The sequence below is a fragment of the Eptesicus fuscus genome, chromosome 18 (genome assembly GCF_027574615.1).
Source record: "Eptesicus fuscus isolate TK198812 chromosome 18, DD_ASM_mEF_20220401, whole genome shotgun sequence".
Classification (NCBI taxonomy): Eukaryota; Metazoa; Chordata; class Mammalia; order Chiroptera; family Vespertilionidae; genus Eptesicus; species Eptesicus fuscus.
This window is the reverse complement of record NC_072490.1, coordinates 8358737-8375471: the sequence shown is the minus strand read 5'-3', so window position 1 is coordinate 8375471 and position 16735 is coordinate 8358737. Positions and strand designations below refer to the sequence as shown.

The 16735-nt window shown below is 63.9% G+C and overlaps 1 protein-coding gene across 1 annotated transcript; it reads right to left on the bottom strand.

Annotated features, from left to right (window-relative positions):
• Positions 1-2516: 2516 nt before the first annotated feature.
• ZBTB47 (zinc finger and BTB domain containing 47) lies at positions 2517-13514 on the bottom strand. The gene is made up of 6 exons (XM_008154601.3): positions 13469-13514; positions 8477-10036; positions 6628-6775; positions 5450-5565; positions 4725-4869; positions 2517-4408 (listed from the first exon to the last, which is right to left on the bottom strand). Exons 1-6 carry the CDS (start codon positions 13469-13471, stop codon positions 4029-4031), a joined length of 2352 nt encoding a protein of 783 aa, XP_008152823.3. The 5' UTR covers positions 13472-13514; the 3' UTR covers positions 2517-4028.
• Positions 13515-16735: the final 3221 nt, after the last annotated feature.

Sequence of the window (16735 nt, the reverse complement as noted above, 5' to 3'; positions counted from 1 at the left end):
CACATTATTCAGGGTCAACTGTACTTTGAGGATGAGGGAGATGGGGTGGGGCTGAAGGAAAGGATGTGTAGAGGCGACAGGCAAACGGATGGGTAGCAAGAGGGAAGAGAGCGGAAACAGAGAAGACCAGCCACGAGACCGGGGGAGCAGCCAGGCCTCGGTCTGTGGGCAAGCCTTTTTCTAGGGTGACCTGAGCGAGCCCCCGTTCCTTTCGACCAAGAAAGCGGGCCTGGGTGAACAGGCAGCATCCACGCCTGGGAACCTGCACCACCCACCAGCCTCCCAGTCAGACCCCTTCCCCTGCATCCAGAACTAAGTGACATGAAACAGGGGCCTCATTCCCCACATCCCTGGGCCTAGAGCCCCACCTGCCTCAGAGGCCACTACCTGACTTTCACCTGAGCTTTCGTCCTCCCAGGCACCCAGGACAGCATCTCTGATAACTGGCCCCTCCTGAGTCCCCGCCCACGAAGGGAGGGGTGAGTCCACAGGGCTCCTCACAGCACCCCCAGCGCTGAGCATGCATGGGAGGGACCCCGGTGGCTACACACCTGGTGCTCACGGAAAACCACACCTGCAGGGGCCCTGGCCTCCTGGGGCACTGCCTTTGGGGCCTCAACCGTAGGAGCCCCAGGACCTCTCCTCTTTCAAGCCCATTGTGCACCCCACCAAAGACCCAGCACCAGTTTGGGGTGCACCTCTGCTCTTGCCTCAGCTCCTGTCTCTGGGTGTTCCCCAAAGCTCAGCCCACCCTAAGGGAGGGAGATGGGGTCCAGGGCATGATGTCCACGCTGTCTGCAGCCGAGCTGCCTGGTTCCTTGCTCTGGTTCAAGTCTTTCTAGCCCCGTGGTCAGCAAACTGCGGCTCGCGAGCCACATGCGGCTCTTTGGCCCCTTGAGTGTGGCTCTTCCACAAAACACCACGGCCTGGGCGAGTCTATTTTGAAGAAGTGGCGTTAGAAGAAGTTTAAAAAATTTGACTCTCAAAAGACATTTCAATCGTTGTACTGTTGATATTTGGCTCTGTTGACTCATGAGTTTGCCGACCACTGTTCTAGCCGGCAACACGTACTAGTAAGGAAGAGACTGGGCCAAGAAACAGTTGTACGGACTTTATTCCCCTCACTCTTCTCACTCACCCCCCTGCTGTTCCCCACACCCTCTGTGGCTGTGGGGTGGCCACAGAGGACCAGACATCGGGGGGCCACAGGCCTGGGCACAGCCATTCTGCCACCGCTGTGAGGGGCACTGTGGCAGCACACGCCAGAGTCGGAGGCTTACGCTCTGAGACCAGTCCCAGACCCCACAACTGTGAGGTCCCCCTCTGGCCACTCACCCCCGGCTGGCCCAAGACCAGCGAGCCCTGGGGAAGCTGGGGCAGGGACAGGCCCAGGTTCCGGACCTGAGGTCTGGCCAAATGGGCTGAGAAGTCCAGATGGACAGACCTCCTCACAGCCGAATCCCAGTGGAGGTGATGATCTAAGCCCCTCCCCACCACCTACTGCCAGCCCTGGGGTTTGGGTAGGAAGCCCCAGTCCCCTCAGTCCAATTATCCAGGTGCTTATTTTTGAAATAAAAAGGAAATGGAGAAGCTGGTAAAACAAGAACCCCATCGACACTGGCACTGCTGAGGTTCCATTATTGCTTCAGACCCCCGAGGGCTGGCTGGAAGGGCGCTCCCACCCAGTGGCCCGAGGGGAAGAGAGCATTTAGCACCAGGGACATGGGGCCCCGTCCCCATTGGGATGGGGCCTCCCAGGAGAGGACTTGGCTGCACCCCCCTAGACAGCTCCAAGACCCTTTTGACCAGAGCCCAGCCTGCTGTCTGGACCCCTCTCCTGCCCTCGGAGGGAAGGTATGAAAGAACAGGAAACCCAAGTCTTAGGACAGAGGGTCACAACCAGCCCCCCACCCCCCCTCCAATCTCTGGCCTCTCTGCTTGTCAGTCTGGCCTGACAGACCAGGGGCCCTGCCTGGCCAGGCCCCCAGGCTTGCTAAGGCTGCCGTGGGTAGGGTAGACCCTGGTGTCAGTGACAGGGGGTTGAGGAACCCGTGGGGGTCCCGGCCTAAAGCCCATCGGGGGAGATCAACCTTTTTTTTTTTTGGAAAATGTGAGCCAGCTCTGAAGAGCTGCCAGGCACTGGGACCAGAGGTTAGAAATAGCAAGGGCGGGGGAGTGCGGGGGGAGGGGGTCCCTGAGGACATCGTGGAAGCCCAGAGATTAGAGGTACGAGAGAGGGAAAGAGCAACAGTCAAGCAGGGCCCTGGGAGGCCCAGCCTTGGGACGGGAGCCAGACAGGAGGCCTTCCTCTCGGGGAGGGGCCCACGTTCAATCCCGGGAGGACGGCAGGGGCCCCAGAGGGTGAGTCCGTAGGCTCTGGTGCGAACTGCTCCTGCCGCAGCCCCCAAATCGACCAGGCCAGGGCACTTGCCTGCTCCACCAGAGAGCGAGCAGGCGGTGCGGCTTGGATGACAGACCCTCAAATCACTCGGGCTCCTTGGGCCTGCCCACATCTGTACAGAATAAAGTGCTTCGTTTATTGATGATTAAAATGTGCCCAACCCCCTGCCCCAGCGCCACGGGCCTCACAAGGAGGTCAGCGGGGTTCTAACGCCCTCAGCCCTCAGGCCGATGGGGCCCAGTCCCCCCCATCACCCCCCTTGGGCTCAGGCCTGTTCCCACTCCAGCCATGCTGGGAAGGCGGTGGGTGGTGTGGGGGTCGTCGTGGGGGGGTTTAAGGTGCAAAGAGTATAACAAACAAAAACCGTATAAACACAACGGGAAAGAGCTTAACTAGGAAACGTAGCTTATGGAACCTTCCTCCCCGTTTTAAGGGCAGGAATAAAGGTGTTAAATGACAACAACAACAAAAAAAGGGGGACCTATTAGTGCTGGCCTCATGCAGGCAAGCGTTGGGCACAGGTAGGGGCTCCCCTAGGACCCTGCCCCGACGCGGGGCCTGACCGTGCAGGCTCCTCTCACTAACAATGCCACCGGCACCCGCCACCAACGCAGAGGCCCAGAGGGACACGGGTGCTGGACACTAGCCATGGGCAGGTTGTGGCGGGGCCAGGAGAGGATGAGGCCTGGCATTGCCTTCGGGGAGCATGATGGACAGACATACACGTCTCCTCTAGCGTGGGAGACAGGGCTGGGGCAGCTGGTGAGGGGCGGGTGCTCTGTGACCAGCAGCTCTGCCCCCTGCCCCCCCTGATAGCACCTTGAAACCTCGGAACTCTTGCCCAAGCCTCCCCCTAGGCCCTGCCCCTGGGGGCCACCCATGTGCAGGGGCTCCTTGACTGTAGCCCCAGGGAGCTGGTGCTGGGGGAGCCGACCCATCTGCCCACCCCAGGCCTGTCCCCAGCATCTGGAGGCCCAGGGTCCTCGGTGCAGCCTGATGCAGGTCGGGGACCCCTGTGCTTGCTGGCAGGGCTACGGGTAGGGAAAGCAAATGCCCGGGGTCCAGCCCCTGCCTGCCCCACTCCACATGGTGCCGAGCTAGGTCTGACGTCTTCACGCCTCACCAGGCCCCACCCAACACGCTCCTGGGCGTTCAGTCTCAAGCCCCTGCCTCAGTGTCCACAGTCCTCAGACTGAGTCCACAACCGTTCCCGGGGGGCGGGCGGGGGGAGCTGGCACCCCAAACCCTTTAGGACAAGGAAGCAAGTGAGGGGACTCAGGGGAGGCAGGGATGAGCCCGAGGCTGGCCCAGGCTCAACCTGAACAACCCCTGGGGCTCAAGCTCTCAGCAGCGTGACCAGTCACACCTGCGCTCCAGGCCGCCCCTCCCCCTGTCCCTGCTGCCTCCAACGCCCCCCTCACCTGGAGGGGGGTACTGCAAAGAGTTTCCTCTCTTTTTCCTTCACTTCCAAAAAAAAAAGGGAAAGGCTTCAAGGAGTCACTGAAAGGGGGCACTTGGGAGTGAGGTGTCCTCCATCGGCTCTGGGGGGTGGGCGGCCAGCCCGCACCCTCGCCATGCCGGTGTGTCGCTCCCACTGGCCCTGGGCTCCAGGTCCCGCGTGTGCAGGTCAGGGCTGGCTGCTGGCGCTCATCCTCCCGCCGCTGTTGGCCGTGGTCGGGAAGAGGGGAGGCGGGGCCGGCAGGTGGGGCGGCGGGGGCAGGGTCTGGGGCAGGGTCTGGGGCAGCCCCGGGAGCAAGGGCAGGGCGGGAGCCTGAGGCTGGGCGGGGGGCAGGCCGGGCGCCGAGGGGGGCCCGTCGGCGGCCAGCGGGTGGCTGACGCGGAAGCACTTCTCCTTGTGGGCCTTGAGCATGTTGGAGAAGCGGAAGCGCTGGCCGCACACGTCGCAGGGGTAGGGCTTCTCGCCCGTGTGGGTGCGCCGGTGCCGCTTCATGTTGGGCCGGCTGGTGAAGCTCTTGCCGCAGATCTCGCAGATGTACGGCTTCTCCCCTGGGGGAGGGCAGCGAGCAGCGGGGTGTCACTGGCGGGGGCTACACCCCAGCCCCGGGCCGCCAGCCTCCCCCGCGTCCGTGGATCCACAGAGCGGCTCAGCCAGCCACTTGGTACCAGCCTCACCCAACCTGGGAGGCAGGGAGAATGGCCCCAAGCCTCAGAGGGGTAACAAGTCCAAGGGTGAGAAGGGGCGGGGCCATGGCGGGCATCCTGGGCAGGGCTGAGAAGGGGTCCCCTGCCTGGCATGGAGCCCCCCCCCCCCTCAGGCCCCGCCCCCCCCCCACCCCCGTCCCGGGCAGCAGGGTGGCCGTACCTGTGTGTGTCTTCATGTGCTCATCGAAGTACTGCTTCATGTTGAAGTCCTTGCCACACCACTGGCACATGAACTGCTTGTGGCCGATGTGGATGCTCATGTGGGACCGCAGCTGGTACTTGTACTGGAAGCGCTCGTTGCAGTTCTGAGGGTGGGTGGGGGTGAGGCCAGGGGCAGAGCGGGGAGCCGCCTCCGGGGAGGGAGGCACTGGCCCTGCCTCCTGGGGCGGAGCAGCGTAGGGGCAGCGGTGAGAAGCCAGGGGGCCCAGGGCACAGGTGGGAATGGGGGCCAGGAAGGGGGGAAAAGGCCGCAGAGTGGAGGCGGGCCTCGGGATGAAAGCCCTGCCCCTCCCCCACCCTCCTTTGTTGTCAGACCCCTCCTCCCCCCACCCGCAGCGCCATCTCTGCCGGAGATGCTCCCCGGAGCCACCACCTCTCCAGAAAGCCCGCCCCACGGTTCCAGCCCAGGCAGACTGACTTCCCACCCTGGCTGCGTGGGGTTTGGGTTGGGGGGGGGAATGGCAGAGTGCGGGGGTGGGGGCAGGCGGGCGGGCGACCAGGTAAAGGACGGAGTGGGAAGCAAGGGGTCACAGACATCAGAGGGAGGGCCCCTCTCTTTCAGAACCCTGTACCCCACTCCCCCCAACCCCTGGCTTTTAGACCGCTGCTGCCCTTGGCCCCTGGCCTGTCCTGCTGGCCCCGGGGCCGGGGGAGCAGGGAGCTCACCTCACATCGGAAGGGCTTCTCCCCCGAGTGCTGCAGGGAGTGCACCTTGAGGGACATGCTCCGTTTGAAGGACTTCCCGCACGTCTCGCAGGTGAAGGGCATGTCCTTGGTGTGAGCTACAGGGCGTGCACATGGCTGTCACAGCTGTGGGGGACCCCGCCTGCCCCGGGGCCTGCCTCGCAGTCTCTGTCCCAGGGCCTGGGGCTGCTCCCAGACAGGCCCCCATCCCCGTGGGCTCCTTCTCCATCTGCTCTGAAACCCTTGGGGTTCTTTAGCCTCTGAAACAGCCAAGGCCGCCTCACCCTCCAAAATGTCGGGGGAAGATGCAAGGATCCCCATGGGACTGGCCTCAGCTCAAGTCCTGGCCCAGCCACTGGCTCCCTGCACGGCCTCTGTGGGCCTCAGTGTCTTCCTCCATAAAAGGAGGCTCGGAGAGGCACTGCGCTCGCCGGTGGTGGGCTTTACAGGGGACGACACCTCTAAAAGTCAGCGGCACTCCCCCCAGAACGCATGGATCCATGAAGTAGATCTTGGAGGAAGTAACCAGAGGCAGGGAGGACCCCGCAGAGCTCAGGGCTGGTGAACCTGAGCCCAGGAAGGGCCACCAATCCTGCTTCACCCCAGCATCTCCTGGCTGAGACCTAGACCTCCGGTCCCAGGTCCCAGGCAGTCCACACCGGAGGCCCCAGCACTGGCTGGTGGGGAAAGGGGGGAAAGGCCCACCCTGGCCACCATTCCCTGAGCCCTAGTCTATGAGCAGGCAAGGAAGGGAGGGCCAGCCATGCCCAAGGCAGAGGGGTGGCCCAACACACACACACACGGGGAGCCTCCTCCCTGTGTCCAGGCGTGACCCCGGGGGGAAGGGCTGCGTTCCCAAGAGCCTGAAGCCCTGCGAGGGCCCGAAGGTAGGAATGGATCAGAGGCACAGCTGTCCTCCAACGGAGACAGGGCCTGTGCAGCTGGATTCTGGTCCTCACCGCCGTCTTGTCCCGGAGTCCTTGTGCAGTGTGCAACCTGCCCAGGCCACACCTGGCACGGCAGCCAGCCGCCCCAGGCCGCCCCGCCCGAGGGGCCTTCTCGCCCCTTCCCACTGCCCCTGCCTGTGAAGTCCTTCCCAGCAGCCCCCTCCCAGCCGGCCCGCTCTGTCCTCAGGCCCCTCCCCCGCCGCCTGGACTTACCCACCATGTGCTTGCGCACATGGGCCATGGTGTAGAACTTCTTCTCGCAGATCTCACACGAGAACTTCTTCTCCGCGTAGCCGTGCACAATCTTGTTGTGCTCGTGGAGGGACCACAGCTTCTTAAACGCTTTGCCGCACGTCACACACTGCGGGGCGAGAGGACTTTAGGCCCCGGGCTCTGAGTCAGGGCTGTGTGACATAGGACGAGTCGCTGCCCCTCTCTGGGCCTCATTTTTTTTCCCGCCCGAATTGTGCTGGAGAGAGAGAGCCCTTGAGTCCAAGGACCAGTGAGATCTGGGACTTGGGGGTAGTACCTCCCTAAACTCCCACCCACCACCCAGGACAGCAGCCTGGTCCCCTCTTCATCCTTGAACTTAACTAGGGCCAGGGGTCACCTCTCCCAGGAGGCCCCTCCTCTGTGCTCCTCCTCCTCCTGCTGCTGTTGGAGGGGAGACACCTGGCTGGCTGAAGGGCCACAGAGGGGGTGTGGAGAAGTCCCTCTTAGATAACAGGTCCGGAGAGAGATGGGCCATTATCTCTGCAGCCTCCTCCCCCTGCCGGGACCCATGCCCTGATACTATGGAGATCACCAAGGAGATAGGTCTCAAAGGGTTGCTGTGGGAAAGAGGGGGGGGGGGGGGTGGGCAGCGCTGCAGGAGGTACCAGCTCCCATGGGCAGTGCAGGGCGGTGGGAAACTTGAGGTCATACTCCCCTCCTCCTCTCCCCCGAACCCTTGTTCTGCCTGTCCCTGCAGGACACCCCCAGAGGCCTGGAGGCAAGGCCAGGGCTCAAGGGGAAATTGGGGCAGGGCGGTCAGGTTGCCCGGGTGGGAAGGAGCACAAGGATCTCTCCCCTTCGGAGGGACGCTCAGGTGTGTGGCAAGGGGAGCGTCAAAGAGCAGCCCAGCAGGCAGGCAAGTGGGAACAGGTACTGGAAGGTGGAGCAGGAGACCAGGTAACCCCAGGTAACACTTTCTCCACAGGGCGCTGCAATTAGCAATTAGTTCAGGCAATTAGCACCTGCCTACCTGCGGCCTCACCTCCCCACCGCTCAGCCATCAAGGTAAAAACCAGCCTGGCTGGCCCTGCGCTGCCCACATCTGAGAGGCCAGGCTGGCAGGGACTTGGGCTGGCCCAAGGCCTGGCAGCCAGCCCAGCTCCCCACTTGGCCCCAGCAGCCTCTGCTCTTCCCAAATTTCTCATCCAGTCCCTCTTCCCCAGGCCCAGGCCAGCTGGCATCTCCAAAGAGCCGAACGCAGGGCCTCCTGCCTGCCCAGCTGCCCCTTACTCTACTCAGCCTTTGTGGCAAGTGGGAAATGGCACCCCCCTCTGGGTCAATGCCTCCTCCCTTCATCTATGCTTTTGTGCACTGCCAATCTGTGAGACTAGACACCGTGGCCCCACTGGCCGTAGGACAGCCCTAAGGATTTGCTAAAACACTGACTCATCCCTCCTCACGGCTGGCTGTGCCCGGTCTCATGGGCTCAGGCCACTCTCTCCTCTCATCCTCCCCACCACGAGGAGGCACTGCTTGTTCTAGTCTTATCTGCACATCTTCCCGAGTGTCAACGCCCAGGGCTCTCCGCCTCCTCCAGAAACCTCTCCTCCATGTTCTCGCCAACCTGGGCCCCCCCCCTCCGGGCTCACCCTGGGCCTGGGCTGAGCCCGCTGCCCAGGGGGCTACATCTGGTCTCCCCAGACTGTCTGGGCAATGCAGGCAGCAGGACCCAGGATGTCCAGGGCCCAGTTCCGGCCTGGCCCCCGCCTGGCGGGCTGTGGCCTCCGCTGGCCTTCGGCCCTGTCCCGCCCCGTCCGTCCGCCCGCCCGCGGAGCGGCCTGAGACGCACCTGGATGTTGCGCTCGCAGTCCGTCTGCCGGTGCAGCAGCAGCTCGCTCTCCAGCAGGAAGCGCTTGCCGCACTGGTCGCAGATCTGCATGCGGCTGTGGGTCACGTTCATGTGCTTCTCCAGGTACCAGCGGTTGTTGAACACGCGCGGGCACTTCTGGCACGGGTGGTGCTGCTTCTCCTCCAGCTTCACCTTGGCCCCCAGCCCATCGGTGGCCGGTGGCCCTCGCGCTGGTGCCGGGGCCGCTCCGGGGGGCTGCTTGGGCCTCTTCCCACCACACGGCCTGGCCTCCTCGGGCTCAGGGGGGGCCCGGCGCTGGGCATTCTCCCGGGACCGCGTGGCCATGCGGCTGTGGGGCAGGGGCTCTGCCCGGCTGGCCCTGCGCCCCGCTGGCCCCTGTCTGACCCCCACCTCCCCTTCCTCCTCTCCCTCCTCCTCCTCCTCCTCCTCCGAGCTCTCTTGATCCTGCTCACTATGTCCTTCCTCTTCCTCCTCCTCGTCCTCCTCCTGTTCACTGTGCCCTTCCTCCTCCTCCTCCTCCTCTTCCCCCTGACTGCCACCTTCCTCCTCCTCCTCCCCTCCTCCACTACCACCGCCCTCCTCTTCTTCTTCCTCCTCCTCCTCCTCTTCCTCATTGTCCTCCTCCTCCTCCGAGTGTCTCTGCAGCCCGTCCTCCCGGCCCAGCACCATGGTGGCCGGGCCCGTGGCAGCACCCGGCTTCCCCTCGGGCGTCGTGGACACGTGCAGCGTCTGGTTGTTGAGGTTCACCTCCACGATGATCTGGGACTGCTCCTGGTGGCTGTAGGTGCCGGATCCCCCAAGTTCTTCCTCCAGCTCCTCCCCGCTCTCCAGCTTGCACAGGCTGGCCGGGGGCCCGCCGGCCTCCTCCACGCTGCCCTCCTTCTCCTCCTTGAAGAAGGGCTGAGCTGGCCCAAGGGCGGCAGGCCCTGTGCCACCTGCCGTCCCTGCCCCGTCCTCCACGCGCACAGAGTAGGGGTCCGGGCCCTCTCGGGCGTAGATCTTGGGCAGGCCCGGGGTATCGGCCTCCTGCTTGATGTCACAGTAGTAGGGTGGCGGGGCTGGGGTGCAGCTGGCAGCCGGCTGGGCCAGGGCCACAGCACTGGGGCCCGGGGGGCCGAGGGAGCGGGCGTCCAGCAGCTCCTGGCAGGACGCGGCGATGTCGGCCATCTGCAGCAGCGAGGCAGCGCTGAGCACCTCGTGGACGTTGGCCGCGTTGACCAGCAGCTTGGACGTGTAGATGAAGTTGAGGATCTGCTGCAGGCCGCCGGGCGCCAGCGCCTCCAGGGACAGCTCCACGCGCTGCAGCTGCTTGTTCTGGGTGAAGAGCGAGTGAAAGAACTGGCTGTAGGCGGCCAGCACGCCCTTGTGCGCCGGGAAGACGCTGCACTGGGGCACCAGCACCAGGTCCACGTCGCAGAGGTCGGGCTGGAAGAGGCGCTGCTCGTTCAGACGGCCCATCAAGCAGGCAAAGTGCAGAGCCACGTCCTCCACCAGCGAGAACTCAGCCGCCGGTGAGTCGGTTGTCTTCTCAACCAGCAACTGGGGGGCAGAGGGCAGAGGTCAGGTCGAGGCCAGCAGAGGCCCCTGCATTGCCCACGCCCGCCATCCAGGAGGCAGCCCACCCTTCACTCCTGGCTCCACGTTACACACCAGGAGCCAAAGCTCCAGCCAGGAGGAGGAGGAAGGACCAGGATTTCAAGCTCGAGTCGAGTCAGCTGCCCTCAGAGCTCAAATTTTGATCGTGACTTTCTGAGGCCAAAGATCAGTTAACTTTTCTGGGCCTCCAGCTCTTCTGTTGTGAAACAGGAAGTCATGGGGAAAGAGAGAGGAAGAGGGGGACTAGGGGTACTCAGTGTCCAGGTGTGCCAGCGGCCTAGGGGTTCCCCCAGGATGCGGGACTCTCCGTGCTAAAAGCAGGGCCATCGGGGGCACACTGGGACTGGGTGGTCACCCCGGCAGGGACATGGGCATTTCCTGAGATCCACCGATTCTCTCCCCCACACTCACTTGCACAAATAAAACCAAGCCCGCCCAACCACAGACACCTCGAGAATAGAAGTCAGGCTTACTGGCTCACTGCCCAGCCTCTGGCTACTGAACCCCTCACACCTTACCAACAGTGGGCGCTGCAACAGTGGCCGGCGTGGCTCGGTGGTTGAGCATCTACCTATGAACCAGGAGGTCACGGTTCGATTCCCAGTCAGGGCACGTGCCCAGGGTTGCGGGCTCGATCCCCAGTGTGGGGGCGTGCAGGAGGCAGCTGATCCATGATCCTCTCTCATCATTGATGTTTCTATCTCTCTCTCCCTCTCTGATATCAATAAAAATATATTTAAAAAACACACACAACTTCTGTGAAGAAATCCATGCCCAGGGCCTGTGACTTCTCCCCACCCGGTCCTGCTGCCCTGCTAGAGGCTGCTAGTGAGGTCGGGTCAGCCCCTCATCACAGGCTTAATCTTTCCTGGCTCCATCACAGCGGCCTCCCCGAAAGGGGGGCGGCACAGAGAGGCAGGCTGCCCAGTCCCTTGTATGGGTCCAGCACCCAGCAGACGCTCAATTAATATCTGCCGACTACCTGGCTGGACCAACCCCAAAGGTTCCAGGTTCTGACCCTCCTCGGATCCTGTCCAGCCAGGTCAGAGCATCCTATATTTGAGGGCCTTGGCCCATAGCCACAAAGCCATCAGCTCCTCTCCCCCAAGCACCTCTGCAGGGGCCCTGGGATGAAACCTGGGTCCCATCCATGCACAGCCCTCCCCTGCCTCCCCCCCCCCATGCCCATCCTTGCACTGCTCGGGCAGCAGTAGTGGGCACGCACTGGGCAGGGAGGGATGTGGGGGTGTCTGTTCTCAACTTCTCAGTCCCCTGGATAAGAATCTGCCCTGGGCTTCAGAATGGGCCCCAAGTGGCCACCAAGGACAACCTACTCCCAGACCCGGCCTGGGCCCCACCCTCCACACCCAGCAGCACTCACCCCACACTCACGCAGATCCCACTCTGGCCCGGCCTTGGCCATGGATAGCATCTTCCTCGAGTTCTGCCCATGCCTCCTGCCCCCAGCCAAGAAGCCACGCATTTGCCCCTCAGTCTCAGGGCTGCCAGCCTGTCCAGGCCTGGCCAATCTAACCGGGATATGGTGCCAAGCACCTCCCAATTCCCTCCCCCGACTCAGTCTAACTTATCTTCTGGGGCCAACTCCTGATGCACAGATGGGGAAACTGAGGCTCAGAATGAGAGAGTCCTCAGGGAGCAGTAGCAGAGCCCCTGACCTCCCAATTTTCTAAGGCCACCTTCCCTGCTGGGCTGGACACGACTCCTTGTTGATGGAGTTCTTGACCTTGAATGACTTAAAAAGCAGGAAGAGGTATCCAGGGACCCTCTCACCCAGGGAACCAGCTGTGCTTCCTGACTCTCCCCGCACCCCACCTCCTCCCCAGAGCTGCTGCTACCTGTAGGTGAGGGGTCAGGGTGCAACTTAGGGGCTCCTGAGGGGCTGCAGTAGCCAGATAGCGGCAGAGGAAGTGGTTTGGATAAGGGCTTGCCAAAGCCTGGCCTGCTGGGGGGAGCCCACCCAAGCCACGGGGCCCCCAACCACCCACTCCCCCTTCACAGAATGCCCTCCAATGCCTGCTTTCCGTGGGGAAAGGGCAGTGCCCAACCTTCCTGTGTGCAGGTCTGGACCCAGGTCCCAGGCAAGGCCTGGCCAGGGCCCTGTGGCTTCAGCAGAGGAGGAGGGGTTAGCCCGGCGGGTAGTGCTGCCCCAAAGACTCCATTCACCAGGCGGTACCCCAGCTAAGCCAGCACCTCCTTGTCTCCGGAGGGACCGAGCGCCCCAGGACTGAGCACTGTGACTGGACTTCTTTGAGAAGGCACACAGATGCTGCCTGAGTCCATAACTGGCAGCTCTTCAGCAGGCACAGCTGCCCCCTAGCCTGGCTCCTTCCCCCCCGGGCCCACCAGCTGTGCCCGCCTCCCCAGCCAGATGTGCCAGTTCCCTGAAGCTGCAGATGCCCCTCCCCATCTGGCTGTGCCAGCTGCAGCCACACACCCCACCCCGAGCCCAGGCCAGCCAGGCTAAGATGCAGGAGGAGGGGAGTGGTCAGGTACTCCTGTTGCCAAGGGTTTCATGCCCTCAAACTCCCGCCCCCAAGTCAGGCTGCAGGAAACCAGGTGCCAGGGATACCTGCCCAGGTGCTCACCCAGGTCAGAGCTTCTACACCTGAGGGATAGATACCCTGCCTCATGGCCGGGAAGCCACTGGCTCCCTCACCTGCCCCAGCACCTCCCAGAATGAAACGTGGGCTCCATCTACACCCCCACCCCCATCCCCACCCCCAGGACAATCCTTCCAGGGCAGGCAGCGGTGGGTGGGCCCAGTCTGAGCAAGGGGCACAGGTTCAAGACTTCCAGGCTCCTCCTTTTGGGGGAGGAGGGGTGCCTATTCCAGTCTCCTCTGAGCTTATGCCTCCCTCCTTCCCCGGGAAACAGGCCCAGAGAGGGCGGGGGACCAGCCCAAGGTCACACAGTAGTTTGGACTGGAGCTGCGGGCGACCCCCCGCCCCCCACCCCCACCCCGCTTGGCCCAGGCACCCTGAATCCCTAGGCAGGGCGGTTCCAATGCCCACGTGTCCCAAGGCCCAGGCGGGAATCCGACCTCCCCCTTCCCCCCATCACCCAGTCCGAGGGCGGCGCCGTCCGTCCGGGCTCAGGGAAGCGCCCCCCTCCGCCAGTGCCCGGCGAGCCCTCATCCTCTCGCGCCCCGGCCCCCACCCCAGGAATTTACCCCCCTTCCCTCCGAGGGCCGCACCAGAGCGCCGCATTCCAGGCGGAGACCCCGGAAAAGGGGCGCTGGGAGATCTTGAAAGGTCCCTCCCAACCCTTCACCCCGAGCCGGCGGGCTGTGCGCTCGGGAGGGCAGACGGGGGCAGGTGGGCGGATAAGCGGGGGGACAGGCAGGGCCTTGCGTACCATGGTGCCGTGGCGCTGGGGGCTCACAGGGCCCCGCGGGATCGCGCTGCCCCCGGCGGCCGGGCCGGGGCCGCTCCATGAAGCGCCGCGCTGGGGGCCGCCCCCGCGCAGGGCCCCGCGACCATGGCCCCCGGGGGCGCGGCCGGGCGGGCGGAGGCGCAGGGCCGCGGCGAGTCCAGCCGCCGAGCAGCTGCGGCCCTGGAGCCTCGGGCGCGGCGGGCGGGGGGCGCGGGGCGCCGATTGGAGCCCGCGCGTCAGCTGGGGCCGCCGTCTGGACGCTTAAAGGGCCAGGCCGCCCTGCGTGCCGGCTGGGAGCGCGGACACGCGTGGCGTGCGCCCTCCCGGAGCTGCCCGCTCGGCCTCGGGCCTCCGGGGCCCGCAGCCAGGCCCCGCGCCTGGCATGCCAGCGGAGGGACCCCGGCCTCGCTGTCCCGCGCTGAGCCCCCTTTCCGCCGCCGGGAAGTCCGTCCCGGAGTCTAACCTCGGTGCCCTCCAGCTGCGCCACAGAGGCGGAGTCGGAGGAGGAGGAGGAGGCGGCCCTGAGATGGAGAGGCTGGCGCGCCCGCCCCCCCCCCCCCCAACCAGCTGCAGAAAAGCTTCCACCTGCTCCCCTGAGCGATCCCACGCTGAGGAACGGAACCGGCACCCTAGCCGCTCATCACCCCACCCTCTGGCCTGGGCTGCTCTGATCTGAGGGTGAGTCTGGGATCTCCAACTAGCGGGGCCCCTCAGCCCCACCCCAGAGCAGCCCAGGGCTCCTTTTGCTCTGTGCTTTCAGGACCTGGGTCCGGTCCGTCCATACCTACCTACCTGGTGGTCGCTGCACAGCCCCACCTAGGGCAGGAGATAACAACCCGGACCACAGCTGGAGTAGTGACCAGATCCTTTCAGGGGACTGTCCCAGGACCAGGAGGAGAGACAAGGGAGTGGGTCCAGAGGCCCAGGCCCACAGTGCCCCCAGCCCTGCGACCTGACGGCTGCTCAGTAGCCTCCTCACTCGGTCTCTGCTGGAGAGAGGCAGCCAGGCCTGCGGAATGCTGCTCTGGCATGGACACCGGTGGGGGCAGGGGGCTGGCTGTGCTGGCAGGAAGCTACAAAGGAACGCTGCCAGGCTGAGCAGGCAGCAGAGTGAGGACCACAGGGCTCTGGGCTTGGCAGGGCCACCATTGTGGAGAGGGGGCCTCTGTGGGTCTCTCGTGTGGCCACGTCATCATTCAGACGCACCCCCCCCCCCACCGCATCCCAAGTGGACTGCCAGCCCCACATTTGGTCACCCTCCCAGTGCCCCCTCCTGACAGCACCCCTCACTCCCCCCTGCCCCTCCCCACACAAATGCACCTGTGCTTACGCACCATCCCATGCCCAGCTGCGGCAGTATTCCCTGAGTATGCCATCTTACTCATGGGTGGGCAGGGATTCCAGGGCCTGTTCAGAGTGGCTTGGTTCTGGATGCCAGGGGAACATGGAGCAGAGGCCAAGATCCCAGGCAGACACCATCCTGTAGTCTGAGGGTCTGCCCTTCAAGATTGTAGGGGCCTCCCCCTAAGACCCAAATGGGTAGGTCCCTATGAGTAGGGCATCTCAAAGCCAGGGAGAAAACACCTCAGGGGCAAAGATGGGGGTGACCAAATAATGCCAAGAGAAAGGGGAGGAATGCACCCAGCCGGATGGAGGGCTGGGAGAGACCCTGGTGGGAAAAGAGATGGGGAGAGAGGAAGGGGCATGGATGGGGACACACCTCCGGAAGCAGCCACTGCAGACATTTTGCACTTCTGTCGCCCTGATAGGAGCGTAACAACTGGCTTAGCTCCCAGAGGTCTTGGGCGAAGGCCAGGCCACAGCAGCTTACATGCCACACCGGCCCGCCACCACGGGTCCTGCCTCTGCCTCTTCATCCCAGCCCACTTCTCGTCTGACTCCGTGGATCCTGGCACCATCCTGGGAGGTGGCGAGGAATCGTGCGGCCTTTGGTTAGAGGAGGACAGTGAGGCACCGGCATCAGGAGCCAGGGAAAGGAGGCTGGGCAAGGGGGCCTCCCCCATGGCTGGGAGGAGCCTGGCAGGGAGGACTTCAGGGACACTCCTGGGCCCACTTCCCAGTCATGGCTTGGCAGGCCAGCGTGACCAAGGTAGGGCTGCTGGCCCCTTTGGGATTGGCCTGTGTTGCAGCAGTCAAGCCAAAGGCGGGGCTAGAGGTGGGGGAGGAGCCGATCAGGGGTGGGGTAGTGGGGAGGGTGTCAGTCTCCACGAAAACCCTAGCAGTTCCCCTTGCTTCTTTGGCCTCCAGCCCACCTGGGGGAGCCCCAGGCAGAGCCCGAGCTCTGTGAGGGGCTGTGGGCACTTGGGTCTCAAGAGAACTGGAAGGAAGAGGCTGTTTGAGGAGCTCGGCCTGGGCTCCAGTGGAGCTGCTCAGAGCCGAGGCCAGCATGCTGAGTGCTCATCAGCTGGAGCAGAGGGAGAGGAAGCGCACTCCAGGCAGAGGGAGCATCTGCAAGGGCCAGGAGACAGGAGGCAGTTTGATGCCATGGAGTCCAAATCCTTGTCTGGAAGGAGTGCCCGGCCAGATGGAGACAGGCAGCATTGCCCTCTGTGCCTTGGCAGGGGCCATGCCATGGGAGCTTCACTCCAGGCTTGGTCAAGGCAGGCTTTCTGGAGAGGGTCGGAGGGACTGGGTTAGTGGGGAGGGGATCCTGGGCCAGGATGGCATGCCCCAGTGGGAAGCCAGGAGCTTGTGGGGACAAGGGCAGAGCTTGAGGAGCCTCAGAGGCCTGGGGCTGGGGGCCGGTGAGGTCAGCAGCTGTGCCCCTGCTTCTTCAGATCAGCTCACGGGTTTTTCCACAACTTCCCTTAGCATGCAGCCCCAAGCTTCTCTCTCCTGTTAGGGAGGAGGAACAAACGCAAACAAGCAGCTCCCAGGCTTAGAGATGCCAGACTCCCCCCCTATCTAACTGAACCTGGAAAGACCAGGATGGGGTGTGTGTGTGCAGGCTCAGCCTCCCTGGGACCCTGGAGCTGTGGAGCTGCTGTAGCGGAGATGAGGGAGGAGGGAGAGCAGAGTGGCTATGTGGGCTGGCACTTCAGTCCCCGGTCCTCCAGGGCCTCCTGCAACTACAATCTACCACCAGGCCAGATTCAATGCCTCAATGCCTCTGGCTGAATTTGCTTTTATTTCGAAGATATAAAGGACTGCCATGAGCAACAACCATTCTGTGGCACAGTCCCTTAAGGGTTGTGGCCCAGAGCCAGACTGCCTGGGTTCAAGTTCTGC